The 20,574-nt window shown below is 43.9% G+C and overlaps 1 protein-coding gene across 2 annotated transcripts in view; it reads left to right on the top strand.

Annotated features, from left to right (window-relative positions):
* fkbp15a (FKBP prolyl isomerase family member 15a) overlaps positions 1 to 20,574 on the top strand; it is a 115,952-nt gene that overhangs the window by 80,130 nt on the left and 15,248 nt on the right. For both annotated transcript variants that reach the window (XM_068012751.1, XM_068012752.1), the window contains 5 exons: positions 783 to 935; positions 8,464 to 8,556; positions 14,783 to 14,905; positions 15,981 to 16,088; positions 19,370 to 20,241. In XM_068012751.1, coding sequence (XP_067868852.1) covers positions 783 to 935; positions 8,464 to 8,556; positions 14,783 to 14,905; positions 15,981 to 16,088; positions 19,370 to 20,241 — 1,349 coding nt within the window. The remainder of the gene's footprint in view (positions 1 to 782; positions 936 to 8,463; positions 8,557 to 14,782; positions 14,906 to 15,980; positions 16,089 to 19,369; positions 20,242 to 20,574) is intronic.

The following is a 20,574-nucleotide window of genomic DNA, read 5'->3' as shown; positions in this document are numbered from 1 at the left end:
GTTATATCCTACAGCAACGAGAATGCATTCCCTGGGCTTGTTGCCTTAAAGCAGTACCGATCCTTTTGCAGCCTTAAAGGCACACCGCGTACTTCCTGGTAAAGGCCTGCTACCCGACCCAAACCTGATGGGACCCAACGACGTGCGTCGGGTTTGGGTCGGGTCCCTCTTCCAGGTCTGGCTTTCATGCTCTGGTCCGGGTCGGGCTGGGCACACACGGTAAGTGCTCTGCCGGTAAGTGTTAAAAATAAAAAACTTACCTGAGCTGGGAGTCCGGGACGAAACTGAGTCTGCGCAGTGAGCGAGTGATGTCGCTATGACATCATCACACACATGCTGCAGGTTCCTGGAGGTTCCGAGTCGGAAGGTAAGTCAATGGATGGTCGGGTCGGGCTCAGGTCGGGTCAGGCTTGGGGCAAAATTGGAGGGAATTGGGCCGGGTCGGGCTCGGGTCCATTGTGGATTGGTCGGGTTCTTTTTCCCGACCTGAGCAGGCCTTTACTTCCCGGGGAAAAAAAAAACTACAGGATCATAACAGTGCCACTTTTGGAAGGGTGTTGTTGTGATTGGAACCCTAGGTTTTTACTTATTAAAATAAATAAAATTGCATGTGCCTTCATATCTATCCTGTGCACACCTACACCATGGTCTGAATGTCATTGGGCATGTAGTGTATACGTGCTCTATTTGAAGAACTTTACTCATGCATAACATGCCACTGAATCTGTTTTGAATTTAAAACTGGAGTCTTGTTGAAGTGAGTTCTTTGTGCTTTGTCCCAGATTTCAGTGATGCAGGCAGAGCTGGAATCACAGTGGCAGGCCAAGTGTGACCGAATGCTGGCATTGGCCAAGGAGCAACACAACCAGCAGTACCGAGACATCAGTGAACAGCGGGAATCCCAGCAGCTTAGGATCTCCCAGCTGGAGATGAAGGTGGGTAGTGCCTGGAGGAATGAGACATATCCAACTCCTGCAGGACCCAGTGATTTCAGAGTGTCTGATCAAATGTGTGGGTAGCTGTCCAATGAACTGGTGCAACACTAAATGGATCTTGTTTTAGTTTTAATTATTTCTCCAAAAAGGGGAGGAGATGTTCTCTTTATGCCTTTCATACCAGTCTGTATCTTTCCTTAAGCAGGAAATAGTATGTTTGCTGCTATGACCAGCTGTTGGGGAACCCAACGAAGCAGTTTGCAATTACCTGTCGATCAGTCCTTTCTCTCCTGGAATTGACATAGATCGAAAGAGGGATGAGGTCCTTCAGGCAAATTTTAAGGAGCTAGGAAGGAGACTAACAAGCAGGAACTCAAAGGTAGTAAGCTCCGAATTACTCTGGTGTCATGCACTAGTGAGTATAGAAATAGGAGACTAGAACAGAAGAATGTGTGGCGAGAGGGTGGGCTTTAGATTCCTGGGACATTGGGACCAGTTCTGGGGGAGGTGAGACCTCTGCAGGCCGGACAGGTTGCATTTCAACAGAACTGGGACCAAAGGTGCTGGTGGGGTGGGTTTAAACTAATTTGACAGGGTGATGGGAACCAGGATGTTGCATTAGGTGTACAAAGGACTGGAAGAGACAGATAGCACCAGAGTAAGAAATAGTAAGGTATTAGGTGCATCAGAATTGGAGGGAATTCAGTAAGGTCTAAGCTAGGTTTCAACACATTTATGTAAACACATGAAGCATGGTAAGTAAGGTTGGTGAGCTCCAGGCGCAGATAGCCACATGGGAATATGATGTGTGATAACAGAGACCTGGCTCAAAAAAGGGCAGAACTGGATACAAAATATTCATGGATACACGGTGTTCAGGAAAGATAAAGAAGGAAAGGAGGAGAACATTAAAGTGCAGGTGAGGAGAACATTACTGTGCTGGAGAGAGATGATGTCCTAAAGGAGTCAGTGATCAAATCTATTTGGTTAGAGGTAAGAAACATTAGAGTACTGGGTGTATTCTGTAGGAAACCAACTAGTGGGAAAGATATAAAGGGCCAAATTTTCAGGGAAATGATAGGAACAAAAACTATGATGTAGCAATTATGGACTTTAGTTATCCTACTGGAGACTGGGATAGTAATAGTGTAAAGGGCAGAGAAGGGGAAGAGTTTGTATGTTCAGGAGAATTTTCTTGATCACTATGTTTCCAGCCCAGCAAGGAAGGAGGCATTGCTGGATCTGACTGTGAGCAATGAGATGCGTCAAGTGGATCAAGTGTCTATCGGGGAACATTTAGGGAACAGTGATCATAGTAACGTAAGATTTAGGTTAGCTGGAAAAGGACAAGGAGCAATTTCAATGGGATGAGAACCGATCTGGTAAATTGGAATCAGAAGATTGGCAAGCAACAATGTAATGGAACAATGGGCTTCCTTTAAAGATTAGAGTGTTCAGGTACGATGCAGGTACATTCCCACAAGGTAGAAAATTAGGACAACCAAAGTGAGAGCTCCCTGGAAGACGAAAGAGATGGGGAGTAAGATGAAGCAGAAAAAGGCTGTGTATGACAGATGTCAGGTTGATAATACAAGTGACAACCAGGCTGAATATAGAAAAATCAGGGGAAGTGAAAAAGGAAAGGAGAGGCAGCGAGAGTATGAGAAGAGACTGCCAGCTAACATTAAAGGCAATCCGCGTGTCGTCTTTAGGAGTTTAAATAGTAAGAGGAGGGTTGGGGCTGATTATGGACTAAAAGGGGGATCAGCACATGGAGGCAGGGGCCTTGGCTGAGTTACTGCATGAGTACTTTGCATCTGTTTTTACCAAGGAAGAAAATGCACCTCAAACCGGGCAGCATTCCCTCAGTACAGCACTAGAATGTCAGACAATATTATGCACTTAAGTCTTCAGTGTATCACCTAACACAGGCATGAGTGCTACCAACTGAGTCACAGTTGACACTTAAGCAGGACCAGCTACTGTTCATCTAAGTCTAGACAGTGAATGTTGCCATCACAGCCAAGCCTGAACTTGCTTTTTGCCTGATGGTCATGCACTTGAGTTTTTCAGCGGGGGTGTACCCTGTGTATTTAGGGAGGTGGTGTGAGTTGGGATGTTTAGTGTGTGACTACATAGTTCTGGTCTCATTGTTTTTTTTTTAAAAAAAGGACAGAGGCACTGAAGAGGATGCAAAAAATGAGGTAGAAGGGTGATAGCAGAACTGAGATTATATGCTTGTCAGGGAAGACTCAACAGGCTGGGGCTCTTTAAGACTGAGGGCAGACCAGAACAAGGTGTTCAAAATTTAGAAGTGGTTTGATAAGGTACATGTTGAGAAGATGTTTTCACTTGTGGGGAGTCCAAAACAAGGGGCCATAACTATGGTCATTAATAAATCCAAAAGGAATTCAGGATGAACTTGTTTTACACAGAGTGGATTGAACGTGGAACATGCCAATTGCTGTTTGTGAAATAGTTCCAAACTTCGACCACCTTTGCGTGTAGAAGTGTTTCCTAATTATACTCCTGAAAGGCCTGACTCATTTTCAGGCTGTGCCCTCTACTCCTAGACTCCCTAAACAGCAGAAATATTTTCTCCCCTCTATCCTGTCTGTTCTGCTTCATAGCTTGAAAATTTTGATCAAATTGCCCCTCAACCTTCTAAACTGGAGAGAATACAACCCTAATTTCTATAATGATTAACATGAGCAACATATGTGCCACAGAAGTGCCATACAAAAGCCATCTCCAACAAGAGAGAATCCAACAATCTCCCCTTGGCATTCAACTACAGTACCATTGCCTAATTTCTCACCATCAACATCCTGGGGTTTACCATTGATCAGAAACGTAAATACTGTGGCTACAAGAGCAGGTTAGAGGCTGAGAATTCTGTGGTGGGTAACTCACCACCTGTCTCCCCAAAGCCTGTCCACCATCTCCAAGGCACAAGTCAGGACTGTGATGGAATATTCTCCACTTGCCTGGATGAGTGCAGCTCCAACAACACTCAAAGCTCGGCACCGTCCAGGACGAAGCAGCCCTCTTGACCGACACCCCATCCACCACTTTAAACATTCACTTCAGCCACCACTGGTGCACAGTGGCAGTAGTATGTGCAATATACATGGTGCACTGCAGCAACTTGCCAAGCCATCTTTGAGACAGCATCCAAACTTACAAATTCTATTACTGAGAAGGACAAGGGTAGCAGACACATGGGAACACCACCACCTGCAAGTTCCCCTCCAAGTCCCACACCATCCTGATTTGGAGCTATATCGCTGTTCATTCACTGTCACTGGGTCAAAATCCTGGAAATCCCTCCCTAACAGCACTGTGGGTGTACCTACACAATGTGGACTTCAGTTCAAGAAGACTCGCCACCATCTTCGAAGGCAATTAGGGATGGGCAATAAATGCTGGTCTTGCCAGCGACACTCGCATCCCATGAACGAATATTAAATAAAACTCCCCTCAGAATTTAACCTTTGGAGTCCAGGTATCATTCTGGTAATAAAAACAAGAAATGCTGGAAATACTGAGCAGGTCTGGCAGCATCTGTGGAGAGAGAAGCAGAGTTAACGTTTCAGGTCAGTGACCCTTCTTCAGAACTAGCAGATATTAGAAATGTGAAAGGTTTTAAGCAAGTAAAGCGGGGTGGGGCAAGAGGTAACAAAGGAGAAGGTGTAGATAGGACAAGGTCACAGAGAATAACCAACCAGGTCATGGAGCAAAGGCAAACAGTATGTTAATGGTGGGTTGAAAGACAAAGCATTAGTACTGATAGGGTGTTAATTGACTGAAAACTGAACAGCCACAAGCACAAACATGGAAAAAAAAGAGTGGGTAAGCACTGTCCATTTCAGTCCATTAACACCCTATCTGTAATAGTCTTTCACACCATTAACATACTGTTTGCCTTTGCTCCACGACCTTCTGGTCCGTTATTCTCTGTGACTTGTCCTATCTACACCTCCTTTGTTATCTCTTGCCCCACCCCTGCTTTACTTGCTTAAAACCTTTCACATTTCTAATATCTCACAGTACTCTAGTTGTGGTGTAGCTAGGGCTTTGTATACCTGTAACATAGCTTCTACCCTCTTGTATTCTTTCTTCCAGATATACAAAAACAGCATTCTATTAGCATTTTTGATATTTTCGGCACCTGCATGACATTTTAATGATCTATGTACCTGAACCTCCAAGTCTCTTTGGACCTCCACAGTTAGCTTTTCACCATTAGAAAGTACTTTGTTTTATCTTTAGGTCCAAAATGGATGACTTCACATTTGCCGACATTGAAATCCATTTGCCACAGTTTTGCCCATTCATTTAATCTTTCAATATCTCTAATTTTATGCCTCCGTCTACACTGCTTACAGTGTCACCTATATTTGTGTCAAAGGCAAATTTGGATACGTGGCTTTCTACCCATCATCTCAGTCATTAATAAATTTGGTGAATGGTTTAGGCCCCAACTTGGATCCTTCAGCATCCTTCCAATTAAAGTATCTGCTCATTATCCTTGCTTTGTGTCTCCCACTGCTCAGCCAATTTCCTAACCAGGTCAATAATTTGCCTTCAGTTCCATGGGCTTCAGTTTTAGCCAACAGTCCCTTATGGGGGACTTTATCAAATGCCCCTACCATGATCTACCCTTTATCAAATGCCTTCTGGAAGTCTCTAACATCCATAAACATTCTTCTGTCCACTACTTTAGACACCTCTTCAAAAGATTCAGTCAGATTTGTCAGGTATGACCTACCCTTTACAAATTCATGTTGGCTTTCTCCGATCAGCTGAAAACTTAAGTTGTTCAGTCACCCTACCCTTAATTATAGACACTATTTCCCAATGTAAGGCTGACTATCTGTAAATCCCTGATTTCCCCCTCTCGCCTTTCTTAAATAGCAGAGTGACGTGCAATTTTCCAATCTAAAGGAACAGTTTCTGAATTGAGAATGTTGGAAGATTATAGTTACGGCAACTGCAATGTTCTTGTCTTTCCTTTAACACCCTAGGATAGAAACAATTTGGTCCTGAGGATTTGTCACTCTTTAGTACCATTTATTTTCTTCAAAATTAACATTAGCAAAATAACAGTAATGCTGAGTCTCTGTGCTTTGGGATGTACAGCATACTGACTTCTTCCTCCACTGTAAATACTGACACAAAGTAATTATTCAACCTGTCCACTATTTCCTTATTTTTATAGACAAATATCACTGCTAGCAGTTTTCAAGGGGTCCACATTGCTCTGGACCACCATCTTTTTCCAAATAAATTGTCAAACTTTTTTTGTGCTGATTTGATATCACTTGCAAGTTTCTTTTCATACTCCCTTTCTGTAGCGCTTAGTGTCTGTTTTGTCACTCTTTGCTGTTCTTTGTATCTTTCCCATTGGAAAGGATCTGTGCTATTTTTTGTATGCTTTTTCTTAGTTTGTATGTTGTCTCTTAGGTCTTTAGGCATCCATAGCTGTTCTTTTTTCTGCAAGTAGAGCTCTTGGCCCTTAGGGGTATAAAGTGGTTCTGCATCATTCTTTTTCTAAAATGCCTCCCACTGATCATCTGTCATTTTACCTATTAACAGATTTACTGTGGACAGTCTCTCATTGCATTGAAGTCAACCTTGCCTGAATCTGAGTAGCTGTCTCACTTTTCTCCCTTTCAAACACTATGTTGAACTTGATCGTGTTATGATAGCTATTCGATAAATGTTAAACAGATATTAACTGAATCTGACTCATTCCTCATTACTAAATCTCAAAGTCTTTTTGATTCTAGGCCATATTGCTGCAGAAAACGATCCCAGACATAGTCGAGCTCACTACCTTTCTGACATATAAATTGGGATAAGCAAAATAACATATGGAAGTTAAAATCCCCCATTAAAGCAACGCTGCCATTACTACATGCTTGTCTAATCTCTGCATTTATACAATCTACCACTTCACAGCTGCTACCAGTCCTAAATCTTTTCTATTTCTTCTACCCATAAAGTCTCTACAACCTGTTTACCTCCCATTATATCCTCTCATATCATTGTGATTTCATCCTAGATCAATAAGACTACTCCTCTTACTCTACCATTTTCCCTATCTTTCCAGTAGACTTTATAATATGGTGTATTCAGTTCCACGTCCTCAGCCATATAATGGCTACCATGTTGTACCCTCCAAGTTGAATTTGCGCCTGCAGTTCATTGGATTTGTTTCTCGTACTCTGCTTTTGTATGAATATTTTTTAGGGCCACACGTCATAATCTGTCCTTCAACACTGTTTTACTCATGTTTCTTATTTCTTCTACTTGGTTTAATCATTTTGCATCTTTTTCTCTTTTTACGTGTGTTGGCTAAAGCACAGTTTCTGACTTAGTTTAATCTCTTCCCTTTAGCTGCTTTTTGAACTATTTTATATATATTATTACCTTTTCCACCTGAGCATCGCATTGCCCCCCCACCTCCACCCCGGCGTTTACTAATTTGATATCTTTGAGACAACGCTATTTATCCTTTCCGCTAGGACCCTGGACTCAGCCCAGTTCAGGTAGAGCCTTTACCAATGATACAGTTCCTTCCTGTCCCAAAACTGGTGTCTGAGTGTCAGTGTCCTATGAAATGAAACTCCTCTTTCGCACGCCACTCTTTCAGCCATATGTTCACCTCCCTAATCTGTTTATCCAATTTGTAAGTAGCTCAGGTAAGAATCAAGAAATTATAACGCTTGAGGCTCTTAAATTTAGTTCAGAGTTCCTGTAACGCTCCAAACTGGACCTCTTGCCTACTGTTCCCTGTGTTGTTGGTCCCAACATGGACCACAACAACTGGATATTCCTTCGCTATCCTTTCAAACGAATTCACGTTGTTCCTCACCCTGGCACAAGGTAGGCAACATACCATATGGTACACTCGATATTCCTTACAAAGAATGCTATCTGCCCATTTAATTATGTTCCCCTCTCCCTTCCACACCCCCTCTCCCTCTTCCCAACACCCCTCCGCCCTGCTCCATCTTCCCCACCCACCCCCTCTGCTGATCTGCCGATCTGCTTGCTTTGCCAACCCACCCCCTCTTGCACTCTTGGTTACAGCAGCCCCATTGTGCCTGCTTCCCCTCCATTTTGTGTTAGAGTTTCTCCAACTTGCACTGTCGCTCAATGACTTTGAGCTGGAGAGATTCGAGACAGAGATATCTGCTGCAGTTGGGATAGTCTTGCTGCCAATACTCGTACATACTGCAGTCCAGCCACACAACCTGCTGTGCCGCATCTTAATATAAATCTACATTACAGCAAACTCAAGTTTAAATATAAAAAGCTTTTTTCTTTCGCTATACACTAACTTACATTGAGCAGATAGGGTGGGAGGAGCATAAATGCTGGTTATAGACCTATTGGGTCAAGTGGCCTGTTTCGATGCTGTAACTGTTGGGGGTTGAGGGTGGAAGAGGATGATGGGTGTGGCTCTGCAATTGAAATGCTGCTGTGTTTTCACGTTGTGATTCTTTCTCTCGTTCTCCAGTTGGCGGCTTTGAAACAGTCTCGTGACGTGGAGGAAGAGAAGCTCTTGTCCCTCCAGGAGCAGGCAGATGAGCTGCAAGCACTGAAGGAGCGGGTAATGATGCTTCTATTTACAGAGCCCCATACTGTGTCAAAACTGTTCAGGTATTGAACTCTGCAAGAAGCAAAGCTTTGTACAGCCCTGGGATGGCTGGGGGTTGTGTGACTAGTCTGCAGGGGAGTGCAAACATAAGAGCAGAAGGAGACTAAAAAACAGAACTTGCATTTCTAAAGCGCCATTCACATCTTTGGCTGTGAATTGCTTTGATACATCCCAATGAAGTATTTTTTGAAGTGCAACCACTGTTTTAGGGGAACACAGCAGCCAGTTTGCACACAACAGGGTCTCGAGCAGCAATGAGATAAATGACCAAACTATTGTCTTTTTTTTTAGTGATGTTTGAGGGATGATTAACCAAGACACCAGGGAGACAACCCCCCTCCCCTGCACCCACCAAACCCCTTCAAATTGTAAAATAAAAGCCAAATACTGCACCTGCTGGAAATACTCAGCAGGTCTGGCAGCATCTATGGAGAGAGAAGCAGAGTTAACGTTAACCCTACTCCTCTTCACAGATGCTGTCAGACCTGCTAAGTATTTCCAGTACTTTGTTTTTTTTTTATCCCCTTCAAATTGTACTGTGGGACTTTCTACATCCATCTGAGAGGGCAGACAGGGCATCTGTTTAAAGTCTGTTCCCTCCCGAATAACACTGTGGGAGTACCTTCACTACACGGTCTGCAGCGGTTCATGAGGTGGCTCGCAGCCATCTTCTCGAGGGCAATTAGAGATGGGCGATAAATGCTGGCCTTGTCAGCGATATCCACGTCCTGTGAATAAATAAAAAAAAAAAACTTCCAAGAAGAACATGGGAGTTCTTCCCAAAGTTTTAGCCAGAACTTATCCTTCCACTAACAATACTGTAACAGGTTATCTGGTCATTATCGTATTGTTTCTGGAACCTTGCTGTGTGCAAATGGGCTGCCGTGTTTCCTACATTACATCAGTGACTACACTTCAGAAGTGCTTCATTGGCTGTAAAGCACTTTAAAGAAGAAAGGCTCGCATTTATTTAGCGCTTTGCACAAATACAGGGCATCCCGAAGTACTTTACAGCCAAATAAATTATTTTTTTCAAGTGTAGTTGCTTGGTTAATATCAACATTCTGGGGTTGCCATTGACCAGAAACTGAACTGGACCAGCCATATAAATATTGTGGCTACAAGAGCAGGTCAGAGGCTGGGAATTTTGCAGCGAGTAACTCACCACCTGATTTCCCAAAACCTGTCCACCATCTACAAGGCACAAGTCAAGAGTGTGATTGAATACTGTCCACTTGCCTGGATGAGTTCAGCTCCAACAACACTCAAGAAGCTCAACACCGTCCAGGAAAAAGCAGCCTGCTTGATTGGCACCCCATGCACCACTTTCAACATTGACTCCCTCCACCACTGACACACAGTGACATGCACTGCAGCAACTCACCAATGCTCTTTGGAGTTCTCTGCCCCAGAGGGTGGTGGAAGATCAGTCACGAGTGAGTTCAAGATGGCGATAGATAGATTTCTAGTTGCTAATGACATCAAGGGATATAGGGATAGTATGGAAATATGGCACTGAGGTAGACGATCAACCGTGATCTAGAATGGCAGAGCAGGCTTGAAGGACTGAATGGCCTACTCCTGCTCCTATGTTCCTTCTTAGACAGCACCTGCCAAACTTGTGACCTCAACCACCTAGAAGGACAAGGACAGCAGATGCATGGGAACACCACCACCTGCAAGTTCCCCTCCAAGCCATACACCATCCTGACTTGGAACGACATCACCGTTCCTTCACTGTCGCTGGATCAAAATGTTAGAACTCCCTTCCTAACAGCACTGTAGCTGTACCTAAACCAGATAGGCTGCAGCGGTTGAAGAAGGTGGCTCACCACCACCTTTTCAAGGGCAATTAGGGATGGGTAATAAATGCAGGCCTAGCCAGTGAAACCCACATTCCATGAAAGAATAAAAAAAGTGAACATCTCATCCGGGAGACAGCTCCTCCAAACAGTGCAGCACTCCCTCAGTATTGCACTGGAGTGTGGCCTAGATTTTGTGCTCAAGTCTCTGAAGTGGCACATGAACCTATAACCTTCTGATTTGGAGGGTGTGCTATCCACTGAGCCATGGCTGACCCCTTAATTCATTGAACTACACAGACAGCAATTGTGGTGACTTTGGATTCAGGAGATGGTTAGGATTATACAGGGCATTGAGCAACACGTGGAGTACTGTTAACAGTTTTGGTCTCCCACCTTAGGAAGGATATACTTGCTGTACACATGAAAATATGAATTGGGTGCAGGAGTAGGCCACTTGATCCTTTGAGTCTCCTCCGCCATTCAGTAAGTTCATGGCTGAACTCATTACGCCACGTTTCCACCTACCCCGATAACCTTCCACCCCCTTGCTTATCAAGAATCTATCTACCTCTGCCTTAAAAATATTCAAAGACTCTGCTTCCACTGCCTTTTGAGAAAGAGAATTCCAAAGACTCACAACCCTCTGAGAGAAAACATTTCTCGTTACCTCTGTCTTAAATGGGCGACCCCTTATTTTTAAACAGTGACCCCTAGTTCTAGATTCTCCCACAAGGGGAAACATCCTTTCCACATCCACCCTGTCAAGACCCCTCAGGATCTTATGTTTCAATCAAGTCGCCTCTTACTCTTCGAAATTCCAGCAGATACAAGCCTAGCCTGTCCAATCTTTCCTTGTAAAACAGCCCACCCATTCCAGCTATCAATCTGGTAAACCTTCTCTGTACTGCTTCCAACACATTTACATCCTCCTTTAAATAAGGAGAACAGTACTGTACACGGTATTCCAGATGTGGTCTTATGAATGCCCTGTATAGCTGAAGCATAATCTCCCTACTTTTTTATTCAATTCCCCTCGCAATAAACAATAACATTCTATTAGCTTTCCTAATTACGTGCTGTACCTACATAGTAACCTTTTGCGATTCATGCAGTAGGACACCCAGATCCCTCTGCATCTCAGAGCTCTGCCATCTCTCAGCATTTAGATAATATGCTTTTTTAATCTTCCTGTCAAAGTGGACAACTTCACACTTTCCCACATTATACTCCATTTGCCAGATCTTTGCCTTTGTAGCGGGAGTGCAATATTGGTTCACTAGACTGGTTCCTGGGATGAGGGTTTGTCCTTTGAGGAGAGTTTGAGTAAATTAGGCCTGTATTCCCTGAAGTCTAAAAGAACGAGAGGTTATCTAATTGAAATATATAAAATTCTTGAGAAGCTTGACAAGGTAAATGGTGAGAGGATGTTTTCCCTGGTTGGGGAAATCTAGAACACAGTCTCAGAATAAAGGGTTGGTCATTTAGGACTGATGAGAAATTTCTTCACTCAGAGTTGTGAATCTTTGGAATTCTCTATCCCAGAGAGCTGTGGATGCACAGTCATTAAGTATATTCAAGGCAGACGTCAATAGACTTTATGGTATTAAGGGAATTGAGGGATATGGGATTAGTGCGGCCTGGTAGAGTAGAAGATCAGCCATATTCTTACTGAGTCGCACAGTAGGCTTGAAGGGCTGATTCCAGCTCCGATCTGTTATCCGTTTCTGGTGTGTTGCAGTATGTTCACCAGATTTCGGTGGGTTGGAGGTTTGGTTACAGTACCTGGAGGCTTAGGGCATATTACTGTTCCCGTAGTTAGTTTTGCTGAAAATAAAACTGACTTTTCAGAGTGCATTGTTTATAACCTGGGCTCACGGTTCATTACTACTGCGGCACAGAAATACCAGGCAATGACCATCTCCAACTAGAGAGAATCCAACCTTCTTCCCTTGACATTCGTAGAGTCATAGGATCATAGAGAGATACGACACTGAAACAGGCCCTTCAGCCCACCGAGTCTGTGCCAACCATCAACCACCCATTTATACTAATCCCATGTTCTCTAATACATCCCCACCATCCCTCAATTCTCCTACCACCTATCTACAATAGGGGCAATTTACAATGGCCGATTTATCGATCAACCTGCAAGTCTTTGGCTGTGGGAGGAAACCGGAGCACTCCACGCAGGGAGAGCTTGCAAACTCCACGCAGGCAGTACCCAGAACTGAACCCGGGTTACTGGAGGTGTGAGGCTGCGGTGCTAACCACTGCGCTGCCCAATGGCATTATGATCGCTGAATCTCCCACTGTCGACATCTTGGGGGTTATCCTTAACCAGAAACTGAACTGAACCAGCTATATAAATATTGTGACTACAAGAGCAGGTCAGAGGCTGAGAATTTTGCGGTGAGTAACTCATATCCTGTCTCCCCCAAGCCTGGCCACCATCGACAAGGTACAAGTCAGGAGTGTGATGGAATACTCTCCATTTGCCTGGATGGGTGCAGCTCCAACAACACTCAAGAAGCTTGACACCATCCAGGACAAAGCAGCCCGCTTGATTGGCACCCCACCCCACCACCTTCAACATTCACTCCCTCCACCACCGACGCACAGTGGCAGCAGTGTATACCATGTACAAGATGCACTGCAGCAATTCATCAAGGCTCCTTTGACTTCACCTCGCAAACCTGCGACTTGTACCACCTAGAAGAACAAGGGAAGCAGATACATGGGAACACCACCACCTACAAGTTCCCCTCCAAGCCACACATCATTCTAACTTGGAACTATATCACCGTTCCTTCACTGTCGCTGGGTCAAAATCCTGGATCTCCCTTCCTAACAGCACCACATGGACTGCAGCAGTTCAGGGCGACTCATTACCACCTTCTCGAGGGCAATTAGGGGTGGGCAATAAATGCTGGCCTAGCCAGTGACGCTCACATCATGTGAAAGAATAACAAAAAAAATTATTACTGACTAATCATCACTGAAGTGGGTGTTTGGAATTAATTAGCCTCAAGTTCCAGTAGCGGTTGGGTTTGGACTGGATTTGCATTAAAAGGAAAGTTTATGGCAATCGATTTTTTGAGGTGTGTTGCATCAGGAGATCAGGGCCGCCTCTGAGCAAAGAGCAAGGGCCCTAGTTAGTTTGCAGAGGTACGGAATGAAGATAGTTATCCTGTTAAGATAATCAGTTACCTACTTATACTGAATTTTCCTCTTACAGGCCATTGTAAGCCAGGCCCTAAAATCACCAAACTCAATAGCTGATTTTACTTGAGATTGTATGAGTTGCTTGTTTCAGGGTGATGGAAATGATTCTAGAGTCATTTAATCGCGTGTAACCAGTTTAAGGTTAGACACTCATTACCAGCTCCCATTCCAACTGACAGGTGACCTGATAGAGGTCTTTATGATAAATAAGATGTAGAGAAGAGGTTTCCACTCGTGAGGGTGTCCAAAACTAGGGGTCATAAATTTAAGGTAGTCACTGATAAATCCAATAAGGATTCAGGAGAAACTTCTTTACCCAGAGAGTGTTGAGAATATGAAACTCGTTACCACGTGGATGATGGCAATTTTCTTAGATGCATTTAAGGGGAGGCTTGATAAGTACATGAGCAAGAAAGGCATAGAAATAAATGTTGACAGGATGAGATGAAGTGTGGTGGGAGGAGGCTGACAAAGATCTGTTGGGCTGAAAGGCCTATTTCTGCGCTGTAAATTTTGTGACTGGCTGTGACCGGATAACAATATCAAAGGATTTGGAGGATGAAGTTGCCAGTAGTATTTGTAGTGTAATGGTGCTCAACTGAGCACAAGTAGGTTCTGCCTCTGTGCTCTCTTCCACCACCTCCCTTAACCACAATTGAAATTGTTGTTTGATTTGGGGCTGAGCAGAACAGAGAAACGAGAAGTATTTGCATCAATACAACATCTCAACATCAGTAAAATTCCACAAAGTGCTTTGTACCATGAATTACTTTGAAGTGCAGTGATTGTTGTGTTGGCAATGCAGCAGTCACTCTGCATTTCCAGTGTCTCATTAATGAGATGAATGGTTATTCTAGCTGTATGAACAGCTAAGGTCCTTAAATAATATAGTGCGGAGAATAGAATGAATGAGTGCTGTGATTAGCTGGAAAGCCATCTGCCACGAGACTTGAGATTTTATCCTGACCTGAGTGATTAGATGAAAGTACGCTCTTTGCTCCACTGTCTACTCATAACCAATCCCTTAGTGGACATGGGGTCCAGTGTCTTACGAATAGTCCAGTGCTGGTTTGTCCCATGACCAAGGGTGGCTGTTGTGGCGAAATGAAGATGTTACACAAGTGTTTGAGCGCTGTGTCTGTATGTTTCAGTATTCATCCCTGCAGAGCAGAGCTGCTGCAATGAAGGAACACTACAACAGCCAAATCCGTGAGCTGCAAAGGCGAGTCCCTGCAACTAGTGAAGAACCACATTCAGGCGACACTGCTGAGGAGGTATGGAGAGTAAATCATCATTACGAGCACAGTGAATTAATGTGGGTGCTGATATGTTGTAGCTTAGTCATGATCATTTTTTGGTTTCAATAGTATTTTTTCCCTTGCATTTCTATACATCTATCCTAACCAAGTTCCTATACAGGTACTATGCAGCCAGCCACTAGGAGGTTCCTGAGTGTAGCCTAAGGTTTGCTGTCACTTTGCTTTAACCCTCCTTGAGAGGGAAGTGCTTGGCCTATTGTCATTGAGTATTGAGGCTGTTGGTGACAGAGGACTATGGGTGCAAACCCAGGTGTGACTGCTCCGTGGTTCTCTCGTTCAAGGCTTCACTGACCTTAAAGGAGAATGTGGTGTTGCTACTGTCGTCCAGTGGATCTGCTAGGTAATCTGACTGGCTACCTCAGAGACCTGATATCCTGAGAACAGCAGTCACCCATAGACATGTTTTTCTGATATTGCTCCTAGCTAATTTGCAGAGTGCACCTTTGTGCATGTTCTGTGACCATAAAACTGGAAGTGTGCAATGTCTTGTTCTTGTAGGTGCTCAATCAAATAAGTTGCAGGTGTCCCTCTAATTAGTAGATCAGACCCCTCATCCCTTCAGTTGGTGAAGGGATGTGTGAAAGTGTTTCTATCTAATGGGTCTAACTGAAGGATATTTCATAAATATTTTTTTCTCCTCTTTCCTCCCCTGCCTCCCCCCCCCACCCCCCCAACACCTACATTCCTTCCTCTCTGCCCTCTTGTGCAAGGGCCTTGCGTAAAGGGAGTATGGGGCTGTGCCAACCCATTTGTTGGTTGAGAGTCTCGAGTACATAACTGTTTGCAATCTGTTATCTAGAAACTAGAGCAAACATCACACGGCTCTGTAGTAAGATGTGCTCTTCTGGGTTTTGGTTCTTGGCATTGTAGAAAGACCATTTCCTCTGCATCTAACCTGTGCTGCACCTGACCTGAGAGTGCTTAATGGTGACGTTAAGCATCACTTTCCCAGTAGTTCTGCCCTTCATCTTGAAAAATCAGCCTCAAAACCTGTTTGTAATGAGCTGCAGGGTGACAAATCTTCTTGCAGGTGAAGAAAATCATGAATGGCGTGTTTCAGTCATTGCGAGGCGAGTTTGACCTGGACGAAATGTACAGCGGCAGAGCAGTCCTTGGCGTCATCGTGAACACTATCAAGGTACAGACTTTGTAACTGGCCGGCATCAAGGAGTCGGGTTGGACTTGTTTGTATACCTGACAGCTGTGATTAAAACCTATTGTCCAGACTGGGATATAATCTTGATGAAATCTTTCTTCTGTTTGTTTCCTCAGATTTCAAAATAAACATGTGCAAGTATAGTTAATATAAGATAGTCGACTGGCCTCAGTGCAGGCTCAGTCGCTGTGCCTCAACTGTAACAGTGGATTTGAAGTTTTGTCTCTTTCTTTCTCGCACTATGTGGCAGCGCATACACAACAGCAACTTGCCAACAATAATAGCGCCTTTAAAACCTCCTGAGGCACTTCACCTGAACATAATCATACACAAGTTGATATAGAACTACATAAAGAGTTAGAGCAGGCTTGGTCGAAGAGGTAGGTTTTAAGGAGCGTTTTAAAGGAGGCAGGAGCGATTGAGAGACCGTTTTAGAGAGGGAATTCCAGGGCTTGGGTTCTTGGTGGCTGAAGGCACTACCACTAATGGTGGAGTGCAGGAAAGGGGGAACACATAAGAGGCCAGAATTGGAGGATGCAGAGTTTCTCCACAAGCGTGGTTATCAGGCAGCTTCCTACCGCACCTGTCCCACCGTGTGCCTGCATTTTACTGCGAGGAAGGGTTGAAGAAAGAAGAGAAATGTATTTGCCAATCTGTGCTGACTGGAGCCCACCCCTTGTATCTTGACAGAAAAGACCTTAACTTTACCACAAGAGAGCTATTATCATCTTTCAAAAGGTGCAAATCCTGTTGAAAGGACAGGACACACCAAAAGCAAAAACATATTAAATGAATGATTGAGGAACAAAGATGGATACAGGAAATAAGCATAGCAAGAGAGGGTATGCACAATGAGCAAACATTCTTTCAGTACAACAACAGTCAGAACAGGTGAAAGCCATGCCAGGGTTTGAAACTAAGGATGACTGCAAGATAGTAAAAATTCAGAATGATTACTTCCTCCAAGTATTCAGAAGGGAAGATATGTGACAACCCAGGAAAATCAGTGACTCTGTTGTAAATGAGATGGAAGTATTAGGCTCATAGGGCTCAAACAAATGAATCCCTGGGGAAAGATGGTATTCAGCCTGGAAAGCTGAGGGAGATGATCTCTGAGGCAGTGACTACTATTATGAAGAAGTCTTTGGACACTGGGATATGCTAATAGATTGGAAAGAGATATGTTCAAAAAGGACAAAACATGCATGGCAATTGCAGCCCCATTAGTTTTCCATTCCATGTAAAAATAATGAATTGATTATCAGAAGTAAACTTTGGCATTCTTTAATATCCAGTGAACAACAGTCAGCATAGATTCAGAAAGGAAAAACTCCTGCCTGAACAGCTTTCTTAACTTCTATGAGGAAGTGGTACCCAAAGTACACTGAAAAGCCTTACAACAAAGTGTACCCAGACTTCCAACCATGATGTCTACATAAAAGGCTATTTCCCATGTTTGAAGCTGTAAGGGTGCGGGTAAACCCTGGGAGTGGATAAGAAATTGGCTGAAGGGTAGAAAGTCACACGTACTCTAGTTACTTCAGATGGGGTAAGTACTGAGTGATGGCCACAGAGTTCAGTGTTTCTAATCTACATCCACGACCTGGATTCAGAAACCCAATACAAGTTGGTCAAATTTGTGGATGATACCAAACTTGGAGGGACAGGAGAATTGGAAGGCTCAGAAATTACAGAATGAGTTGGGCAAAATGGGGAAATGGGCAGAACAATAATAGCCAGTGAAAGTTAATGCAGCCAAGAGTAAAGTATTGGATGTAAAGAGGAAAAATAAGCAATACACGCAGTCACTGGTGCTGAAAGAGACCTAGGAGTCTGAGTAGACTCAACATGTCCAACCAATGCAGGGCAGCAATCAAAGTCAATATGATGTTGAAAATCATTGCCAAATAATCATGTTGGAGAGGAAGTCATGAACTCTGGTTTGGCCAGACCTTGAGTACTATGTTCATTTCTGATGGTCAAGACACAGAGGAGATGTTCACCTGCTGGTCACAGTGCAGGGAAGGGTCATGAGGCTGATTCCCCTATGTTGGGGTCTGACTAATGAGGAAAGACTGGAGAGGTGTGTTTTTCGACGTTGAAAGGATGTGTTTGACTGGCTGTGACCGGATAACAATATCAATGAGGTCTGAGTTCAAACTACTGAACATTAATTTTAGGAGTGCAGTCAGGAAATTCTGTCTCGTACAGGAATCAACGTATGGAATAGACTTCCAGGAATTGTAGTGGATTGAAAATCCTGAGACGACTTAAACTGCTGAAATACATAGAAATATACATCGAAATTATAGCACAGACCACACAGCCCAACCAGCTTATTTCCGTTATTACCCTCCACTTGTGCAAGTAAATATAATCACATTTACCTCTTGGTGTGTACATTATTTTAAACTTTCTTCCTTCATTCACCTATCCAATTTGATCTTGAATGTTGACATTGTTTCTTTTCAGCTATTAATCCTGGAAATTTATTCCACAGCCTCTCAGCTGTGTGAAGTTTCTCCTTTCTGTTCTAAATCTCTGTATTTATGGTTTTTTGGTTGAACCTTTGACTACCCATCCTTTGATCATTTTAAAGACTTCCATTGTATTGCCCCATAAATGGAGTGACTTTAGGATATTTGTGAATGGATAAATTAAGATGGACCCTCTCCAAAGAAATGGTTGGTTTTTGCTGGGGTTTGGTTCCGCAGTCACCCAAATGACCCATCTGGGAGATTTGATCAGATGGACAGGTTATTTGAGTTGTTGCATCATGCCAGAATCCAGTGCTGTTCTTGCCCAAACTCCACACACAATACTCATCATTAGGTTGAAATTGGGAGTCCTGGGTCACCTGAGTCCTGATTATTTGCCATCCCTTCCCCTGCCCCACTGTTACTGCCCTATCCAGCATTGACCAGGGAGTGAACTTGGGATTTTCTTGGCCTGAGTGTCTCAGCAACGCACTGGATAAACTGGCAAAGCCATTAGGTGATCTCATGCTCACCCTTAAGTTTGTCAGCAAGAAATTGAACTTTGGGGCATTGCGATTGAGCCTGGTCTCAAAAGGGATCTACACATGCACCTTATTGGCACCCAACTGAGATCAAATAATTCAGCACAGACTGGGGGAATAAAACTTGCATGGATCAATTCAACACTGGACAGTGCACTGACTAATCTGTTAATGGACCCAGCAGTAATTTTTTTATGCCTCGGTGATGGTTCTGCAGTGATCATGTTTTGTTCTTTCCTGACAGGTGGTTACCCTACAACTCTTGAGAAGTGGACAAGGCCAGCCAATCATGAAGAGTGACAGTGAGGATGAAGAATCTGAGGAGGAGATTGAGGAACGAGCAGCTCCTCCAAGTGAGAGTCGGAGCAGTACAGTGGATACTGTTATCACAGAAAATCCAAGGAGTGCAGTGTTAAATGAGGAGCGTCTCACAGCATCTGAAGCTGATCAGTTAAATGACATGCCTTTATCACCTAGTCAGTCTTGTGACGCGGTGGAGCTTAAACCAGGCCACGCTGAGGCCGGAGGCTCAAAAGCAACGCAGTTGGAGTTGGAGCAGACACAGGTAGCTCTGACCCCTACTCCAAACATTCCCACTCTTGCACAAAGTCTACCTACAGCAGACTGTCAGGAGGACACTGCAAGGAACTCAGGAAAGTGGACAGGTGAGGGAGAGACTGAGAATGAAGTGGAATCGCCTCTGTCTGACCCACAAAGTGGAAGACCTCATCAAAAAGCAGAGGTCAATGAGCGTGAAAGGACATTGGAGAAGAGTCTTAACCCAATGGATGGGGCTCAGTTGGGCAATGCTTCGGTTCTAAGCAGTTTAACAGCTGATGAAAGACAGGAAGAGCAGTCTCAAACACCCAGTTGTGAAAATGGGGATAGCAATTCTGGAATTCAGGAGGAAGCTCAGCCTTCAGAGATGCTGCAGGGAACAGTCCCAGGTCTCAATGGGAATGAAGAGAGCCCAGAAATCCCAGAGGGTCCAGTGTTTCATCCAAGTGAGACTCCCTCGGAACTGGAGACGTTGCATGGGGCAGAACATGGCTCTAATGGCACAAAAGCAACTCCAGAACCCAAATCCAAAACCGTCTCCTCAGCAAACACCTCCAGGTAAATAGCACATAAATAAAGGTAATCACAGTGTTTATGGGTTTCCCCAGACTCAGGATGTTCTTGGAAATAGAAAATAAGATAGTCTGAGCGCAAAGAACTGAGGGAATGAAATGAAATGGTTAGATTTATTCAGAAAGCCTTAATTCTTTTTTATGACTATGCAAGGCTCCTGTGAGGTAACCAGTGTTTAAGGATAAGAAGTTGCCCCCATTTTTGAATTATTTCAAATGTCTGATTGGTTTTAGCTTCAACTGTTCAGAGTGTCTTTGCTTAGTGTTCCAGGTGTTGTCTCCCTCAAGGTATGGCCTCTTGCTGTGCCTTTGAGGCCAG

The sequence above is a fragment of the Heterodontus francisci genome, chromosome 32 (assembly GCF_036365525.1).
Source record: "Heterodontus francisci isolate sHetFra1 chromosome 32, sHetFra1.hap1, whole genome shotgun sequence".
Lineage (NCBI taxonomy): Eukaryota > Metazoa > Chordata > Chondrichthyes > Heterodontiformes > Heterodontidae > Heterodontus > Heterodontus francisci.
Note: the sequence above shows the minus strand (reverse complement) of the source record. Positions and strands in the feature narration are given on the sequence as shown.